The following is a 17,141-nucleotide window of genomic DNA, read 5'->3' on the forward strand; positions in this document are numbered from 1 at the left end:
AACTCCCAGCAGCCAATTCAGATAATAATGTTCCAGGCGCCTCCACCTACAGCCTCCCACCGCACCCTGACTCTGTGTGGTTCTGAACATGCGTGTAGCTAGTGCCTCTTCGTCCTGCTCATCTCTTAGGCACAGGAGTGTGGAGCTGGGGAGCCCAAGAGCAGGACTGGAGCTTTTCTTGGGGACAGAGGGAGGGAGGTTGAATATTTAGGAGAGGCAAGGTTTATTTCATCCTTAATTAGGCTTAATCACGCTACAAAAATCTCTGGGTGTATCAAGGAGCAGAGCTGTACAGAGCTATTCAGTGTATTCAATTCATCGGCAGTGCCTTTTTTATACAGCAGTTGTGCAGGTCAGAGCCCTTCTTGTGCTCCCCTATGTCGTGAAAGTTTGTCATTAAATTAAACTAAGGGTCAGCTTTTTCTACAGTTCCTCTGAAGTTGTTTAAATCAGGTAAAAAGGGAGGCATTTGAGGAAACAAGAGTCACACATGATAAATGGGAGAGGTCCATTTATTAAACGTGTCCCAGTGTTACCTGTCTGAGAACTCCAAAAGAAATGATGGAGCTTGTAACAAAATCACACTATTTATAAAATTGGTTATGATACTACAGTGCCATATATATAAGAATCAACCGCTGAAAACAAAGGCAGTATGTTACAGAGAATAGCTTTAAAATGAAATTATAGGTCTGACCACGTCGAGGCATTTGCATAGGGACTGCCCAGATCCTGCAACCACTTCCTTCTAAGAGTGATTACATTTACTTGGTAAGAAGGGCAAGATGGTAGTTGTAAAATAATGCCTTAAGAAAGAATTGTGTAGACCTGTGGTTATTTATGTTCCTCTACAGCAGCAATACTAGATTTTAACAGGAGAGGGCATTCACTACCAAGCATCTGAGTTGGCTGAGGGCTCTCCGTTTCTAGAGGTAAGGCATTTGAAAATGGTATTTTTTTTAAATGATTAATAAAGGTTCATCATCCAAAAATAAATCTTCTCCAGACATCATGTACCAAGAGGAGTATAAATAATTACAAATTAAAACCTGTCCAGTAAATGAATGCTTGAGGTGCCCTTAAGCAGCACTACCCCAAATGCTGACAAAACCCTGAAAAATCAAGAGTGTCTGAATAGCATACTAATGTGTTTGATAACCTGACTTCTAAAACACTTGTGAGCTGTTAAAGAAACTGCAATGAGGAGACCTGGATTGGAAGCTGAACTGAGGCTGAAGGAAATGTCCATGCTGACACACCCAAAGTAACCTGACCTCTATCTGAGATAGCTGAGAAATCCTTTGGTATCAAGCTCCCCAAACTCCCTCTCTTTTTGAAGTTAGGCATACAAATTTTTCCAATGTCAAGGAAGTTTGTAACTCCCTGATAAATGAGGGGTCATACATAGTGGGAAACTCATTTATGTATGTTCTTTCTGCATTTTTCTACCTTTCTAAAATTGCTGTACAGTAGGCTGGCAGATAGATGGCTATGTGTCAGGTTTATCTGTCTCATGAATAAGTTGCAGCCAGCTGCAGGATCACCATCTGCAACCTTCAGTGCCCAGTGAAATCCTAAAGGCTGAAAGTTCTTCCTGCTATTTCTTTTAACACGACAGGACTGATCAGACAGGAGGAGGAATAATTATCCCAGATAGTTTCAAATGAATGATGCACTTTAAAAATACATACTATTATTTAAATTACTCTATGAGCAAAGCAACATGGCTTGCCTTTTTCTTGTGGTGATGCAGGGCACACAGAACAGCTGAATATGTAATTGTTACTTAATTCAAGATCTAGACAGTGTCATTAAATATTTTTGTTGCAGAGCAAAATTACTTCAATAGCAAATTGCATTTGTTCTTTGTCTCACTTGCAAAAATACAACTTACAATATGATTATGGATGTTGCTTCCTTTTTTTGCTGTAGTTGTAGGTGTTAGTCTAGCTATAAAATTAAGGGTCTGTCAGTATTTTCATTAAAATCTTTTCATTCTTCAGGTTGTGTAAGCTAGCCTTAAAATCTAACGCTTAAAGGGTGAGTCTTCTCTTCACAAGTCAGACAGCACTGTATCTACATAGCAACCTAAAAATAGAAAAAGAAAGGAAAAAAAGATACTTCTAGGTTCTCAGAATCAGGAGAAAAACACTGATGTATGCATAGATGGAATGCGTATAAAGGCCAGAATATATATTCTCCTACATATATGATAATAAAGAACATTTTTCCAGATGAGTAACTGTTAAATTGGTAAATCTCTGTATTAACATATGAGCAGATTGCTGCAAATGTAAGCAATAATTTGTGTAGTTGTACCAGATTGCTGCTACTTAACTGGAAGCTTCAGCTATCTCCCTGTTTATGAGGTAAGAAAGACTTCCCAGTTTTACAGCAAGGTAATATGCTTTTCCAACCAGCTTTCCTAGGTATATTTTTGCATTACAGGGGCAACTGTAGTTCTCTTCCTTTCTGTTCTCAGGACAAAGCCTCTTTTCCTCCATGTACAAAACCTGAGGTTTCAGACTGCTTCAGGTTGTGCTAGTGCTCAGGATCCAAACTGGGTGCCTCAGTTGCCTTGTACACTTGCACAGGGCCTCATCCTTCTTTGGCCTCCGGAGCTGAAAGAAGAAACTTGGGTTTAGTAACCAATACTCAGTTGTGTCCCAGTGTGGCCATCCACAGTGTGTTTCAGGCACAAGGAGGAAAAAGGGAGCACAATGGGAGCAGGGGCAAGCATGGGGTTTTGAATACACTTTCTTCTCCAGTTTGTGCTCTGAATAATAAGTTTGTAGCTTTTCTATAACATGTTTCATCAGGCTATGGAGCAATTTTACAATAGCATCACTTTTTACAGGCAAGGAAATTGAGAGAAAGAGCAGCAAGGTGAGCTGCTCTAGGCCACCAAGAGGGTTTAGACAAAAGCCATAGTCTCTGTGGTGCTTTTGTGTTGGTGCTTCAGCTATTGGGCCACATCACCTTTTCTCTTGAGATCACCAAGTTCCTACTAGACATATAGTTCCTTTAGAGCTCTTAGTTGCACATTACTCAGAGACCACCAATATTACAATCTGAATATTGCCCACAGAATCTGTACTTTCTGAAAAAGGGAAATTTCCAGTTGAAGAATTTTTGTGGAAACTTACTAATTATTTCAAAGAAATAAAACAAAAGCGTTATGTACGTTTCAGCGGGAATTAACCTGCCTGCCTGGATCATCAAGGAGACTGTTTTTTGACAGGTTTGTGGCCCACTTGGACTTGTCCTGTGCCTCCAGGTGGATGTTTGTCATTCACAAAGCTCTGCTGAGGCCCTACGGCTTGCAAACGCAGCGGGCTGGGACTGACACTGGCAGTGCAAGGTTGAGTATAAGGAGACTGGTTTTAAATGGGATGGAAACAAGAGGTTTTACACTTCCAAGTGATTTTTCACAGGTTCCATGGCATGATAACCTTCCAACAACTTCATCTTCAATAAAAAACAAACAAATAAAATAATAATAATAAAAAGTATGACTCTTCCTCTGTATTAATAATTGTCTTAGGGATTCATTTAATTTTCCTTCTCTACACATTAGCAAAACACAATGTGTTTCTTTAGGTAAGTGGAAGCAACCCTTGTATTCTGTTCTGGTAAGGCCGCACCTTGAGTACTGTGTTCAGTTTTGGGCTCCTCACTGCAAGAAGGACATCGAGGCCCTGAAGCATGTCCAGAGAAGGGCTACGAAGCTGGTGAGGGGTCTGGAACACAAGTCCTGTGAGGGGTGGCTGAGGGCAGTGGGGTTGTTTGGTCTGGAGAAGAGGAGGCTCAGGGGAGACCTTATTGCTCTCTACAACTGCCTGAAAGGAAGGTGTGGGGAGCTGGGGCTCGGCCTCTTCTCCCAGATAACCAGTGATAGGACTAGAGGGAATAGCCTCAAGTTGTGCCAGGGGAGGTTCAAGTTGGAAATGAGGAGACATTTCTTCTCAGAAAGAGCAGTCAGGCATTGGCACAGGTTGCCCATGGAGGTGGTGGAGTCACCATCCCTGGGGGTGTTTAAGGAAAGGTTGGATGTGGTGCTTAGGGACATGCTTTAGTGGGTGACATTGGTAGTAGGATGATACAACCATCAGATGATCAAACAGACAGATGATCTTGTAGGTCTTTTCCAACCCTAATGATTCCAGGATTCTATGATTGCTCTGAGCATCCCTCACTACCTTCTCCCACACTGTATTACTGTGAGACTATCAACATTATGAGCCAAGAGCACTGGAAAACCCACAAAACCCTCCCCACCCACCCTCCCAAGAGGCCTGATAAACAACTGTCAAGTGGCACAGCGTCACAGAACTGCAATTTTGCCCCAGGCCCCCAACCCCGCGCCATGCCGTGGCAGTACCCCCGCGGCCCGCCTACGGCCCGGGCCCTCCGCCCCCAGGCCGCGCCGCCATGGCAACGGCGCCTTAAGGCGTGCGGGCGGGCCAGGGGCAGCCGCCGCCATGGCTCACGGCAACCCCGTGGTGAGGGCTCGCAGCGGGGGCCGGGGCCTGGCGGCGGCGGCTCCGAGCAGGAGGACGGGGCAGGGCTGGGCTGGGCAGGCCAGGGGCCAGGGGCCAGGGGCCAGGGGCCAGGGAAACGGCGGCTCCGGGCCGGGGGAGAGGAGGGGCTGCCCTTGGGGTCCGTGCTCCTGTCTCTGTTCTTTGCTAATTTGCAAGTCGAGTTTGCATTTTACGGTTGTTTCGTAGAGTTTTTAACCTAATATATAGTGCAATAAATACTTGTCCTTGCTATACAGCTGTGCATAATGCAAAGTTTCTTGGCCATCTTGGGGAGAGGAATAGGCCTGTTGAAAGCAAAGTGGTCTAAGTTCTGCTCTTCTGCACTAAAAGTGAAGGCCAAGCATTTGACATACATGCTAGTCAGCATCTTTTTGTAGTGGGACAAGTCTCCTTTTTTCCCTGTTCCTACAGTCCCGAAATGGGCAGGGGAAGATCCCAGAGATCTCTAAGCTCCGATAAGAAGTCACACATAAGGTCATTTTAGAGTAGTTAAAATTGTTCTGATTGCTTTTCACAAAAAGCATAACATGTTACTACTTAGTAACTTTGAAAAGAATGGTTATTTCCTGCAGTGTAGAATAACTGTATGGTAGTAAAACGTTTATTTGTTGTTAAATTAGAAAAATGAAAGTTAAAATCCGGGTGTCCTAGCTTCCAAGGTTTCCTAAAAATCTTAAATTTCATCTTTCACCTTTTATTAGCAGGCTGTTGTGGTGGTGATGATAGTCATAGTTAGTAAGCCTTAAATTGCCAGAAGCTTGTTATCCTCTCTTTCAATCTGAATGGATAAATCTTGAAACTGGTATGTGGTTGTGTCTGTTGTCTGGCTCTGAGTGGAGAACTAGGATCCACTTACATGGATGAACTAATAAAATGTTGTGTTAAGAGTCCTGTTGTAATATAAGATGAATTATGTATGTGTATGTATAATGTAGCGTTAAAATTTCCACACCTAAACTACTATACAGCGTCAGACTATTGTCACAAAGGGATTTTTTTTTTTGCAGGTTTCTTATGCTTCTGATAAAACTGGCACATCTCATTTTTAGTAGCTTGTACTGTTGGTTGCTCCTCAAGATAGAGGCTATGATGCTGCGTACTAGAATGATACTGAGCAGTAAAGGTTAATTTTAAACTGGCACTCCAAACATGCTAGGTTTGAAAACACACCACAGCAATTGCTTTTTCTAACATTTCTAGGATTTCTTAAGCATTTCTGTAGCCCACAGAAGCCATTAATTTGAGGCTCAAATCCAGTATTTTTTTCCAGGAATGTCTTATTAGTTCTACAGATTTAAGGGAATGGCTGGACTTGTGTAACTGGTAGATTCACAGACCTTTGCATTTGACAGAGTATTTAGTGTATTATACTGATTGATCTGTGGTGTTCAGTTTGTAACAGTTCAGTTCAGTTTGCAGCCACATTAGACTTGTATGTTATCATTTCAAGTGACTTAATGTTCATATTAACTTGAAAATGTTTATTTTTTTAAATTTACATACAGCTTAAACTCTACAAGTCTGTTATTGAAGATGTGATTGAAGGTGTTCGGGAACTCTTTGCTGAAGAGGGTGTAGATGAACAGGTTTTGAAAGACTTGAAGCAGGTTTGTTGGCTTCCCTTGCATTAATAAAAATTGTATGTATATGTAAATGTACATATTTATATTTGGAGATGACATACCTGTCTGTTTCTTGGCCCTCTAAAACATGTAAACTTTAGCCCTAACTTAGAATTACAAGTATTCTGTGAATGTTGTATTGGCTGCTGGAAGTCAAAATCTAGTAGTGAGTGTAGCCAGGCTTGTTGGATAGAACCAGTTTACCCTTGGAAGAGCTGGGAATACCTGATTATCATATTAGATGTGGTTTGATTTTAAAGTTGATGTCTGTTGACCTTAATATTCTCTCTGCAGCTTTGGGAAACCAAGGTGATGCAGTCTAAAGCAACAGAAGGCTTCTTCAGACATAGCCACCATTCTTCACAGTTCACCTTGCAGTTGCCACACACTTTTCATCGTGTTTTGCAGGCTTCATCAGGTCAGATGTTGCAAATGCAGTTTAAGAATAGCTCAGTGTTTCAAGAATCTTTTGGAAGACCTGAAGTTGCTGGAATGATCTTGTTTTGCAATGCTTGTGTATATATCTAGCATGATGGGGAACAGTACATATCTGAAAGCAAAATTTGACCAGTAAAGGACAAATTAAACTTTGATAAACTAATACAGGTATGTCTAGATGCACTTGATCTGCCATTTATTTCCAGCAGGGAAACGTGAAGAGAGTTTTAGTCTTCTTGTCTGTAGTCCAGAAGAGTGGCCCTTCAATTGCAAATTCATCAAAAGTGTTAAGCATTTCACTTCACACTTAATGTGTGGCATGATATGTGCTGAGGGTTATACAACGTGTTTGTGCCCTGGAGCTCTGCTGTCATGGTGGAGTTGAACCTGGTTCAGCATTTCTTAAAATTCAAGCCCTTGCTCAATCAGAAGAGTGCAAGTGTTGGGAGGGTTTTTTGGTCTGTCTTTCAGTACTCCTAAAAGCAGTATTCACGGTGCACAGAATTATTTGACTTTCATACAGGCTTATACATCAGGACATATTCTTCTCAGTTAAGTCCAGCTGACCACTGTGCTAATGTTATGGTAGAATGTAACGCTCAACTGAGGCTTCTCTGAGTGTGAAAGGACATGAGGAACTTCCCCATGAAGAAAAAAAAAAATCATACGTGATGGTTTAATGAAAATCTATGTCATAGTGTATATGCTGATGGAGAACATTTAAAGGATGGGCAGGTACCTTTTCATCTACTTACTGTTTTTACAGTCTTCATATTTGGACTGTTTTTGGAGACAGATGTTTTACCTTATTCCATGCAGTTAAAGGGGATTTATTTTGGGGCTTGTTTGCTATTGGAAGCTTTATATTTAATGAACTTTATTTACCTTGTTATTCCTAACTTTTGGAAGGGCAGCTGATGCTAAGGCATACCAGACTCTGTTAAAGCCACCTAACTTCTTATTTTTGTTTCTAATAAGATTTGAATTGTCCTATGGCTAGAGGTTTTCAAAGTAGTTAGGGCTACCTAAATTCTTTTCTTCTTGAAGCTTGCAAAAGCTTTCTGTTTGGTTTGTCTTCCCTCAATGAAGTATGTAATGCTTTTGAAAACCCATCCTACAGTTCCTGCTATTATCACCATTGGACTTACGCTAGAGTGGAAAACCGCTTAAACATTTTCCTCTTGTTGACAAGGCAGTGCATTTTACATGTGTTTGTAGTCATATTAATAAATAGAAATGGCGTGCTTAGATTTTACAGTACAACTTATTAAGCAGATCAAATAGATAAATATTTAAAACAACAAAAACTCCAAGACCAACTTTTAACAGAATGCAAGTTTTATAGATTCAGGGTATAACCCCTGCCCTGAGTACAGCATAAGCTTTGAAGCAACATAAAAGGAAGTATATTCAGTAGCCTTATCTAGATGTGCTTACGTATTGTTGATCTAATGAGTCTGAGCTGAAGTTAAGATTGCTTTAGTTTCAGGACTGCATGCTGTAAATTACTGAATGATCAACAGTTTCTGAGATGCACATGTTTTTGCTATTTTTTTAAAATAGCTTCCTTAGTCATCCCAGCTGGCAGAGGTTTACAGCATTTCACGGCAGCAGGCCTGGTAGGTAGCTGCAGTGAATTCTTATTTCCATTTTGATTATTCTGATTTTTAAAATGATTAAGTTTGTCACTTTTTCACAGGCTTGAGGGGATGCAAATATTAAGGGTTTCTTTTCTTTTTATTTTATTTTTTCTTTTTGGTGTATGGGTGCTTTAGGACAATATTTAGGGACTGAAAAAGTTAGCATTTCTCCTGACAGTTATATCTGTAGAACATGGTATAGTAGGCAAGGGACCAGGAGTCAGCTGTGGATTCTCCCTCAGCAGAGGAAACTGTGTTTGATTTTTTTTTTTTTTTTTTTTATTTGATGAAAACCATACAAAAGCTAAGAGTTCACAGAAGGAGCGCTCAAACTCTGCTACTGCTGTGTGAGCAGAGGAAGAAAAAACAGTTGGTTTTGCAAGCAGTGCAGCCAGAAGAGTGTTGGAAAATGTGGCTGCATGAACTTAGCCCAGAGGTTGGAAGAAGTGGAAATGTACATGTAGGCATCATTTTTATTTTTATTACTGGATGTTAAAATAATGTGTGGTTGGGAAATGCCAGAACTAATGAAGTTGGAAGCAGTGTTATCTGTGAGGCATAGAAATCATCCAGATGAAAGTGAGTGTTTCTGGGGTGATAGGTTCTGAACTGTTGGTATAGCAGAGTTGGGTGTGGGGGAGAAGGATGTATTGTAAGAGCTTGATGAATCTGTTGAGTGCCTCCTGAGCCTCCAGCCAACTACCTTGCCAAGCTGAAACATAATATTGGGAAGGTATTTGTGTATCATGCAAGTTCCCCGACTTTAAATTTGGGTTTCCCAGGAACAGCTAGTTTGAAAGGGTATCTTATATTCAACTCTTTCCAGGAGAAAAAAAAAGAATGATGTGAAGTGTCTTCAAAGGCCTAGGCAAGGAGTCAGTACTGTGTGGAATAATGCATAAGCTTAGGTAAAAGTGGCTTTGAGTGGAAGAGTATCATTTTGGATGGTGTGCTCTTTGAGGGGCTACAGGAAAGTTCTTAATGAAAAGAGGATGTGATAACTGGAGAATATAAAGCACTTGGGGCCAATCATCATCCTTGCAATTACAAAATACTCTTTATCTGCCTATACATCAAAAGTCTGAAGCAACTCTTCAGTAGAGATGATCGCAAAGGGGCCCCTTTCTGGGTATGTTAAATGTGACATTTAGGGCCCTAAGAGAATAAGGTATGCGCTGCTACTTAACAAAGTTCTTGTGTATCTAGGGTGCTTCACGACCAGGTGCAACTCTTACTCTCCCTTCGGGTATTGCTTATCCTATACACGTACCAGCTGGAATGACACTACAGACAACATCTGGTAAGGTTAAAGAGGAGATGTAACACATTACAGTGCATTCATTGACTGTATGTGAGTATTGAAAGATAGTTCTAAGTGCAGTAGATAAAACACACGTGAAGTATAGGTGGGTGGAGCCACTTACCCTCTTCCTTTGTAGTGTGTAATTACTGCATGGAGGAAGTAATTACGTTGATTAGTTGGTGTGTCACTTGTGTACACTTGCAACGTTAGTTAATGTGGGCTGCCAGGGGATGCCATTTTTTTTGTTTTACAGCTGCTGGCAAATGTGTTCCTTTGTCAGTCCAGGCATAGATACCTCCTTGTCCTGTATGAGGGGTAGTCTTTCCATGTTTTAAACTGACAAAGACATTCTGGTGCTTCAGAATCAAATTGATTTTATATACAAATAAAATGTAACCACCCATCACCCTTTTTGCTCACCCTCTTTTGCTGATGAAATTGGCCATACAAAAACTTGTTTGTGTTGGTTGGAGTTTGATGAATGGATGGCTTATTTCAGTCATAGATTGACTTTTTCCTTAAACAGCTGTTCTTTTTTTAAGCAGTAATGTCCTAGATGTCTATTTCAGGTATAACTTCTAAGGTTTTGAATGCTGTAGGCTGATATCAATGACTGTATGTGTAAGCAAATGTGTGGAGAAAAGAATAATTAAATTAATTTGGCAAACTAGGTCTGGCATCTTAATTCTAACACTGATGATAATAATTAAGGATTCAGTATTTGGAGTTCTCTTTGTACAAGGAGAAGACAGATAAACTAGGAGTCTTATGTTTAAGACTCTATCTGTATTTTAGTGGGGATGCCCTTAAAATTAAAAACTGTCCATGGAGATGAGGAACAGTTTACTGTTTCATCTTGTACTCCTTTGTTTCTGAAATGACATGTTAACAAATTAAAAGCAAGGTGTTTTCTTACTCCTAACTGGCTGAAAGTGTGCTTGGGAAAGTACTACTTTGTAAACATCCTTTTTCTCCGTAGTTTGCCTGACTATTTCCTCTTGGCTGTTACTGGTAACAGGACGCTGGTCTAGATGGATCTGTAGTTCAACTTGCTGAAGCAGCTTTTCATCCTTCTCTTTGTAGGGCAGCTTTATAAGGTAAATGTTCCTGTCATGGTTACGCAGGGCCGAGGAGGTGCAAATATTCTGCAACTTCCTATTCAGCAGATATTTCAGTCGGTTGGGCAACCTTCAATTCTGCACGCCAATGTGGCCAGTGTAGCACCGGTGAACGTACCTTCTGTCCAGCCAACTGCCGACATGTTGCGAACTCAGAAGACTGCTGTCCAACAGACCGTGGCAGTTCAACAGAGTGCCACGGAAAATAAACACCTAGAGAACTCTACCAGTACTGCGTTGGTTCAGCAGCCTATGGAGAGTCAGCAGCAAATTGCACCTAATGCAGTGCTGAATCAGCATGAAGAATCTACAGAGAAATCCCAGCATGGCAGTCTTCATACACCTGTGTTTAATTCAGAATCCTCTGAAGTGTTTTCTCCTTCTGAATTTGTTGAGGCAAACAACTCAAGCAGTGTGCTGCTGGACGTGGAGGGGCAGTTAGACACTGAGCCTCAGGAATCACTACAACAGCAGGTGTCTGATGATATCATTGAGATGATTATCATGGGCAAAGGTTTGGATGATAACACTGGTTTGAAAGATGAGGACACCATTGCTCCCACTGGCAAGGTAGGACCTTTTTATTTTTTATCTGGTGAAAATACAGCTGTTGTAGATGGTTGTTAGAAGAACAAGTTTTTTAAGAGATGTGATCAAAGACGTCTGTAAGTAGTACCTATGAATGATGATAAAAGTCTTCATTTTAAGGTTCATTCTTGAGCTTGTTTTGAAGAGCATTTAGCTGACTGCTTATTTTTATATTTAAAGTTTTGGTTGCAAACGTTGTTGAAATATTTGGATTGAATACAATGTCAATCTGAAAAACGCTGTAGGTGTGTTGGATAGATACAATGCATTCACAGATTTATAGACTATTTTTTGAGATAATTGGTTTTTGCCTCTGAGCAAGCATGAACGATGGTTTGAGAACTACCATGTCATTTTGATGCTGAATTTGTGTGTGGATACTGGCCAGTTGTAAAATTGCTTTTGGATTGTCAACAGGGATTAATTTTAACTCATAACATGTGAAGAGCAATTAACTTATATTGAGAGCCCATACTGAGTATGAAAAGTCAGATTCCATAAGTGAAAATCTGCTGGAAAGAAACATATTTCCTTGGGAAGAAAGTCCTGACAAGCTAGAATTCAGCTAGAGCTCTGTGGAAAACTTAAAAATGATATTGAACAAGCCTCTGTTCTGACTTCATCAAATCTATGTTCCAGAAATTGTTTGCAAATATAATTTGAGGCTGGTGTGCTCATTTTGAATTGTAGTGCTTATATGATATAGAGGCAAATTTATTAAATACAAATTTAATAACAGTAATGGAAAATGACTGTAAATAGAAAGCATCGTATGTTGCCCATCTACACTTGGGCAGGATGATGAAGACTGTCTGTAGGAAGAATGGAAGATCAAAAAAGTGTTAACTTTCTTGAATTAGAAAGTGTACGTGGATGTGAATGTAGTGCTTCAATAAAGATTTAATGAGAAACCTAAGATCACTGAAAGCTTAAAGCTCTTTTATGCTCCTGTGAACTCTCTGTTTTGGAATTCTAATGCTTTTATGAAAGGTAACTTGAAGTACTGAGGTATTTATTCTCAGCTTTTTATATTGTATTTAAACAAACCACTTTGATTTGAGGGACAGAAATGGATTCATCTTTTTACTTCAAAAATAAGAAATAGTTTTTAAGTTACTGGAATTTCTATTTTAAAGAAAATTCTAGAGGCCAGTTTGAACATCATTTTCTAAAGAAGTCAAGTACAATAGTGTTTAAACAAAAGTCTAAGAAAATGTATTTCTGTATTACTGAGGGAATGAATATTTGACATGGATTCCATTCAAGGTGGGTGTAAGAACAAGATTTTTCAAACATACTCAGGGTTTACAAGTAGTCCAGGATTTGAAACTCCCACTTAAGTAAGTGCCCTGAATCTTGTTGCTTTATTAAACAAAAATCTCAGGCTTTGTACTGAACAATGAAAGCTATGTGGCGTTAACTTACAAGCCATCTCTGGTCTTTTTTATTGTTGTCAGCTGGAACCTACTGAGCAGGTGGAATCTAATTTACGATCAGAGAAGGATATCTGCAGTGACATTGAAGGCATAATTCAGCTAGATGGAACCGGTGATGCTTCTCCCAAGGAAGAAATACCACACACAAAGGATACAGAAGAGAATGAATTCATTGGTATTATTGAATCAGAGGATCTAAAAATTCTGGAGGATGAGGATGAAGGAGAGGATGAAGAAGGTGACAGTATTTCAAACGTGGATTCTAGCAGCAGTAGCTGTGATAATGAAGAGCCCCAAATAGATATTGTTGAGGAGGTAATTTACTTTCAAGCCTTGTGAAGCACGTTACAATACCGTATCTACCTTGAATACTGAATTGTTGGACCCAGAACAGCTCCTGCTAAGTTTAATGCAGAGAGCGTAGTTAGGTTACATGTCTCTCTCAAGAGGAGATGCCACTGAGGAATTATTAGAGGGCTCATTATGAGGAGCATGAACAAATGAATGAGATCACTTGTTTATTGGATCGCTTAAAATGCTTAATCACCAGCATTAAATTCTATGGTGAAACCCTGACCTCGGTGGAATTGAGTTCTTTTAAGTAAGATCCGGATACAAATCTAGTTGTATTATTCCTTCTGAAGAACCACAGGGGATTAGACAGAGAACAGCACGATAGAAGTGTAGCACTTTTATTTTATTTATTTTATTTTTTTATTTAAAACAAATGAAATTTTGTGTCCTTAATGTTCACAAGAGAATTAACTTACAGAGTCTGGACAGTTGATGAGCATTCCAGTTACTGGGGTCAGCTTTGGCATTTAGGAGTTCTGCTTTATTTTGACCTTTTTTTTTTTTTGTGGTGGTTTGTTTTTGTTGTTTGTTTTGGGGGGATGTTTTTGAGAACATAAGCATGTAAAGATGCTTCGAAGTGAGCTTTGCGGACCATAGCTTCTAAGTCTTGATTTTTTTGGTGTTAACCTTTATTGTTCTGGTTGTGTTTAATGCCAAGTTATTCAACACTATTTTTGCAAGAATGTATAAAATACTTCTTAAATGCATTTTTAAACTCTAGGACCCATTAAATTCTGATGATGATGTCAGTGAACAGGATGTTCCAGACTTGTTTGACACAGATAACGTGATAGTTTGTCAGTATGACAAGGTACAGTATGTAGTTTTATCTTTGTCCCGTAATCATTATAAATAGTATCTTCAGCAAATCCATATCTGGACTGCTGTCAGTATCTTTTAAAGAAAAACAAATGCTGTAATAATTGTGTTTAAATGATGTGCTTAGCTGACAGTACTCTGAAGACTTGTATGCTATTTTCTGAAATGAGGACAATCGAAGGGTTCATAAAGAAAAAGAGTAAAGGGCTGAATCTTTCAAAATTAAGACTTGTAAAGCTGCAAAAGCTTATGCATTTCCTTAATTTTTTAAGTTACCTGAACAGCTTCATGGATGTATACATGCATCTTTGGCCATGAATTAAGACTTTTGAAATAGGGAATAGTACACACACCTTTTCCTATCTTTTGTCTTTGAAGTGCTTTCTGAAAGACTTTACTACCAGAATCCTGTTACTGAAAAGCCAAACAGTCACTAAATGCCATTTTGTCCTGCTTTATTTTAATGTTTAAAATTTAACCTTATTTTGAATTCTCAGAGATCAGATTAAGTACTAGGTATGTTTTGGGCACTTGCATGTTTATATCTTAAAAGTTGACAAAACAAAGTGCGCATCTTATTTTGAAAGCAAATGGGGAAAAATACGTCTAATAGTTTCCAAAAAAAGTGACTTTGCTTTTATGCTTTCAGAAGAGACTAGTGATAATTTTTTTGCGTGTTCAACTAGGTCTGCCTTAAAGGGGTCTGTGCTTTAGGAAACAGTGGGCTGCTGAGAAAATTGTCTTTACTCAAGTGTAACAGATTGAATGTTTCTGAAGCTTGTTATTTTTGGAAAATGTAGCTGCAGGGATGTGTGTGGAAAATGCGTCTGAAATTGAGCTACAGTGTGTATTGTATTGAAAAGTTGCACAAAATTTTGAAGCATCGTAACTTAGTTTGATGTTATGGATGCTACAGGTAGTGAATGTTGCTATTTATAGCAAGTTTTGTCTGTAATGAGTTGAAAAAAAATCTTTTAAAAACTAGTAAGTCCAATTCTGGACTTGTCTATGGGAAATTTTAATATCGGATGTCGCAGAAAATTGATAGAGAAGTTGGGGGAAATGCTGGTAACTTCCCCTTTCTACATAGATTTAGTAAAAACAAGTAGATCTAGTAGAAAGTAGATGGAAATAGTTACCTGTTAAATTATATAGTTATCTATAAAAGAATGCTGAAGGCAAAATGATTATGGTCTTTAATTCTTTTCCCCTTATTTCCTGAATCTGGAAATAGGCTGATGCTTAAAACCCAAGGAATTGTTAGAGATGTTTAAGATTCCTTCTTTTAGTGTTAAACATAAAGTTTCTGTAGTATAGGTTGTTTTGCAGGACTTAGAAAAAATGTGCATGTTATTTCTTTACTGTTTTGTATGGCAGTATTTGCTTTTGAGCAATGTTTTCATGTTTTTAGCCTTATCCTTACATGCCTTTGTATGCAGTATTGCTTTGTCATGCATATGGGAAAAGGAAATGACTGCATTTCAGTTAAACCATACATATTTGCAAGGTGCAGTGTATTTTCGGAGTGGTACAATAATCAAATTGCTTCATTATTATCTTGTTTTCCAGCCAGCGTAAGGTTTCACACAGCTACCTTTGCCTTGCAGGGGATGTGGGTGAGGGTGTAAGAGGGATGTTTTACGTAATTAGTGTTTTTAAAGGAAGGTGGGAAAACTTGAATGTGACAAGAGTAAGACTCAGGAAGTTGTTCCCTTGAGAGGCCAAAGAATCTGGTATATACAACTGAAATCTGCTGCCTCTATTGAATATTTGTGCTAGGTTCAGGGAAAGTGTCTTGCATGTTTTGAACTATCAGAATTTTAAAGGAAAAACAAGTTTTTTAAACCAAGTTATGCTTAAAAGTTCTTTTTTTATTATGGTCTAATTTTTTTTTTTGGGGGGTGGGGGTGGGGGTTGTGTGATTTAATTTTTTCATCAGATACATCGAAGTAAGAACAAATGGAAGTTCTACTTAAAGGATGGAGTGATGTCCTTTGAGGGTAAGGACTATGTTTTTGCAAAAGCCATTGGAGATGCAGAGTGGTGATGCCTCACCGAAGAATGTACTTTAGAACTGTGGCCTTATTCCCTTACTATCTGTGAAACAACTGGACTTCCTATTTTGTCATTTAAAAGAAAGACTGTGAATTTGCAAAATATGTAAAATGTGTTCTTAATACATGCAACTTAAAACACTGTATTGTTTCCTGCTCATTTGTCTTTGCTGTTTTCTGATTATTTCATTACTTTTCCACTAAAGAAGCATTGTTGGAGTGAATAGCTGTAAAGACTAGAACATTGACTGTGGTAGCAATGCAAGGAAGTCATGGAATACCAAATGACTGTATTTAAGTAAACTTCAATTCCATTGGTTTTGTTTCTTTTTTTTTTTTAATAAGAGCTGAAATATGACTTGAAATCTAAAACTACACTGTTGTAAGTGATATTTATTTTCAAAGACTGAGTTCCAAAAAAAAAGAAAAAGCTTAATATCTGTACAAGTCTGAAACTTGTGGCTATTTCAGCTGTGTAGTTTTCCCTACTTTCCTTCCTATCCCTTGCTTTTTTGTTGTTAACCTTGTGTGTTGGTTTTTTTTTTTGGCTTCAGCTTAAAGGCAGGCACTTTATATGCAAGTCAGGAAATGGGGACAGAAGACCCTTCAGCTCAATATATGAACTATTATTGTTTATTCTATACCTTCTATGTCTGCTGAGACGCAATGAATAGTGTGATTTAACATTAGAATGTGATTTATTTTCACTGTCAATGTGAAGTCATTTAACTTCAGTTCTGTGCGTATCCACTGCCTTCTATGACTACAGACCAGTAGGCTGTGAATGATACAAATTGTGCATAATAATAAAATGTCATCTCATATACATTTCTAGCAGTGAGTTTTTTTGTCTTCCCTAAATGTAACTTTGCTTAGAGAAACGTGTAGAAGTCACACCTGTGACAATAGCTCACCCTGCCGTGGGAATTGCATTCCCAGCAGTCTTGAGCATTTTCTTCTTGTTTCTTCCTCTAAAAATAGAGATCAAAAAGAAGTTATATCGTTTTAGGCCCAGGCCCCTGCCCTTCATAGCTGTAGCTTTCTCCTAATTAGCTCCTGTTCCTTGTAGGGCAATATCACAAGTTAAAGGGCTGACTCAGAAGAGGATCATCCCGCTACAGGGGCAGGTGCGTCTCATGGGGTCTGGCAACCCTCTCTCCTGGCTGCATCTGCTGAAGGAAGACAGCATGACATGCTTTGGTCCTCTCTACTCCCTGGGAGGCTGCCA

The 17,141-nt window shown here is 39.0% G+C and overlaps 1 protein-coding gene across 3 annotated transcripts; it reads left to right on the top strand.

Annotated features, from left to right (window-relative positions):
* Positions 1-4,376: 4,376 nt before the first annotated feature.
* Positions 4,377-16,737, top strand: GTF2A1L (general transcription factor IIA subunit 1 like). 3 transcript variants are annotated; one of them, XM_040553787.1, is made up of 9 exons: positions 4,377-4,502; positions 6,047-6,148; positions 6,458-6,581; positions 8,165-8,220; positions 9,448-9,541; positions 10,628-11,232; positions 12,708-13,001; positions 13,762-13,851; positions 15,799-16,737. In XM_040553787.1, the coding sequence occupies exons 1-9, from the start codon at positions 4,482-4,484 to the stop codon at positions 15,904-15,906; spliced, it is 1,494 nt and encodes a 497-aa protein (XP_040409721.1). In that variant the 5' UTR covers positions 4,377-4,481; the 3' UTR covers positions 15,907-16,737. The 3 variants fall into 3 exon arrangements, with proteins under 3 accessions (XP_040409721.1, XP_040409723.1, XP_040409722.1); XM_040553789.1 differs by lacking the exon at positions 4,377-4,502 and adding an exon at positions 4,686-5,343; XM_040553788.1 differs by lacking the exons at positions 4,377-4,502; positions 6,047-6,148; positions 6,458-6,581; positions 8,165-8,220 and adding an exon at positions 8,551-8,701.
* Positions 16,738-17,141: the final 404 nt, after the last annotated feature.

Source organism: Cygnus olor, chromosome 3, assembly GCF_009769625.2.
Source record: "Cygnus olor isolate bCygOlo1 chromosome 3, bCygOlo1.pri.v2, whole genome shotgun sequence".
Taxonomy (NCBI): Eukaryota; Metazoa; Chordata; class Aves; order Anseriformes; family Anatidae; genus Cygnus; species Cygnus olor.

Coding starts and splice junctions, on each gene's coding strand:
- GTF2A1L (XM_040553787.1), top strand. CDS start 4,482: ATGGCTCACGGCAACCCCGTG. Junction 9,542..10,627: donor GACACTACAGACAACATCTG/GTAAGGTTAAAG, acceptor TTCTCTTTGTAG/GGCAGCTTTATAAGGTAAAT. Junction 11,233..12,707: donor CCATTGCTCCCACTGGCAAG/GTAGGACCTTTT, acceptor TATTGTTGTCAG/CTGGAACCTACTGAGCAGGT.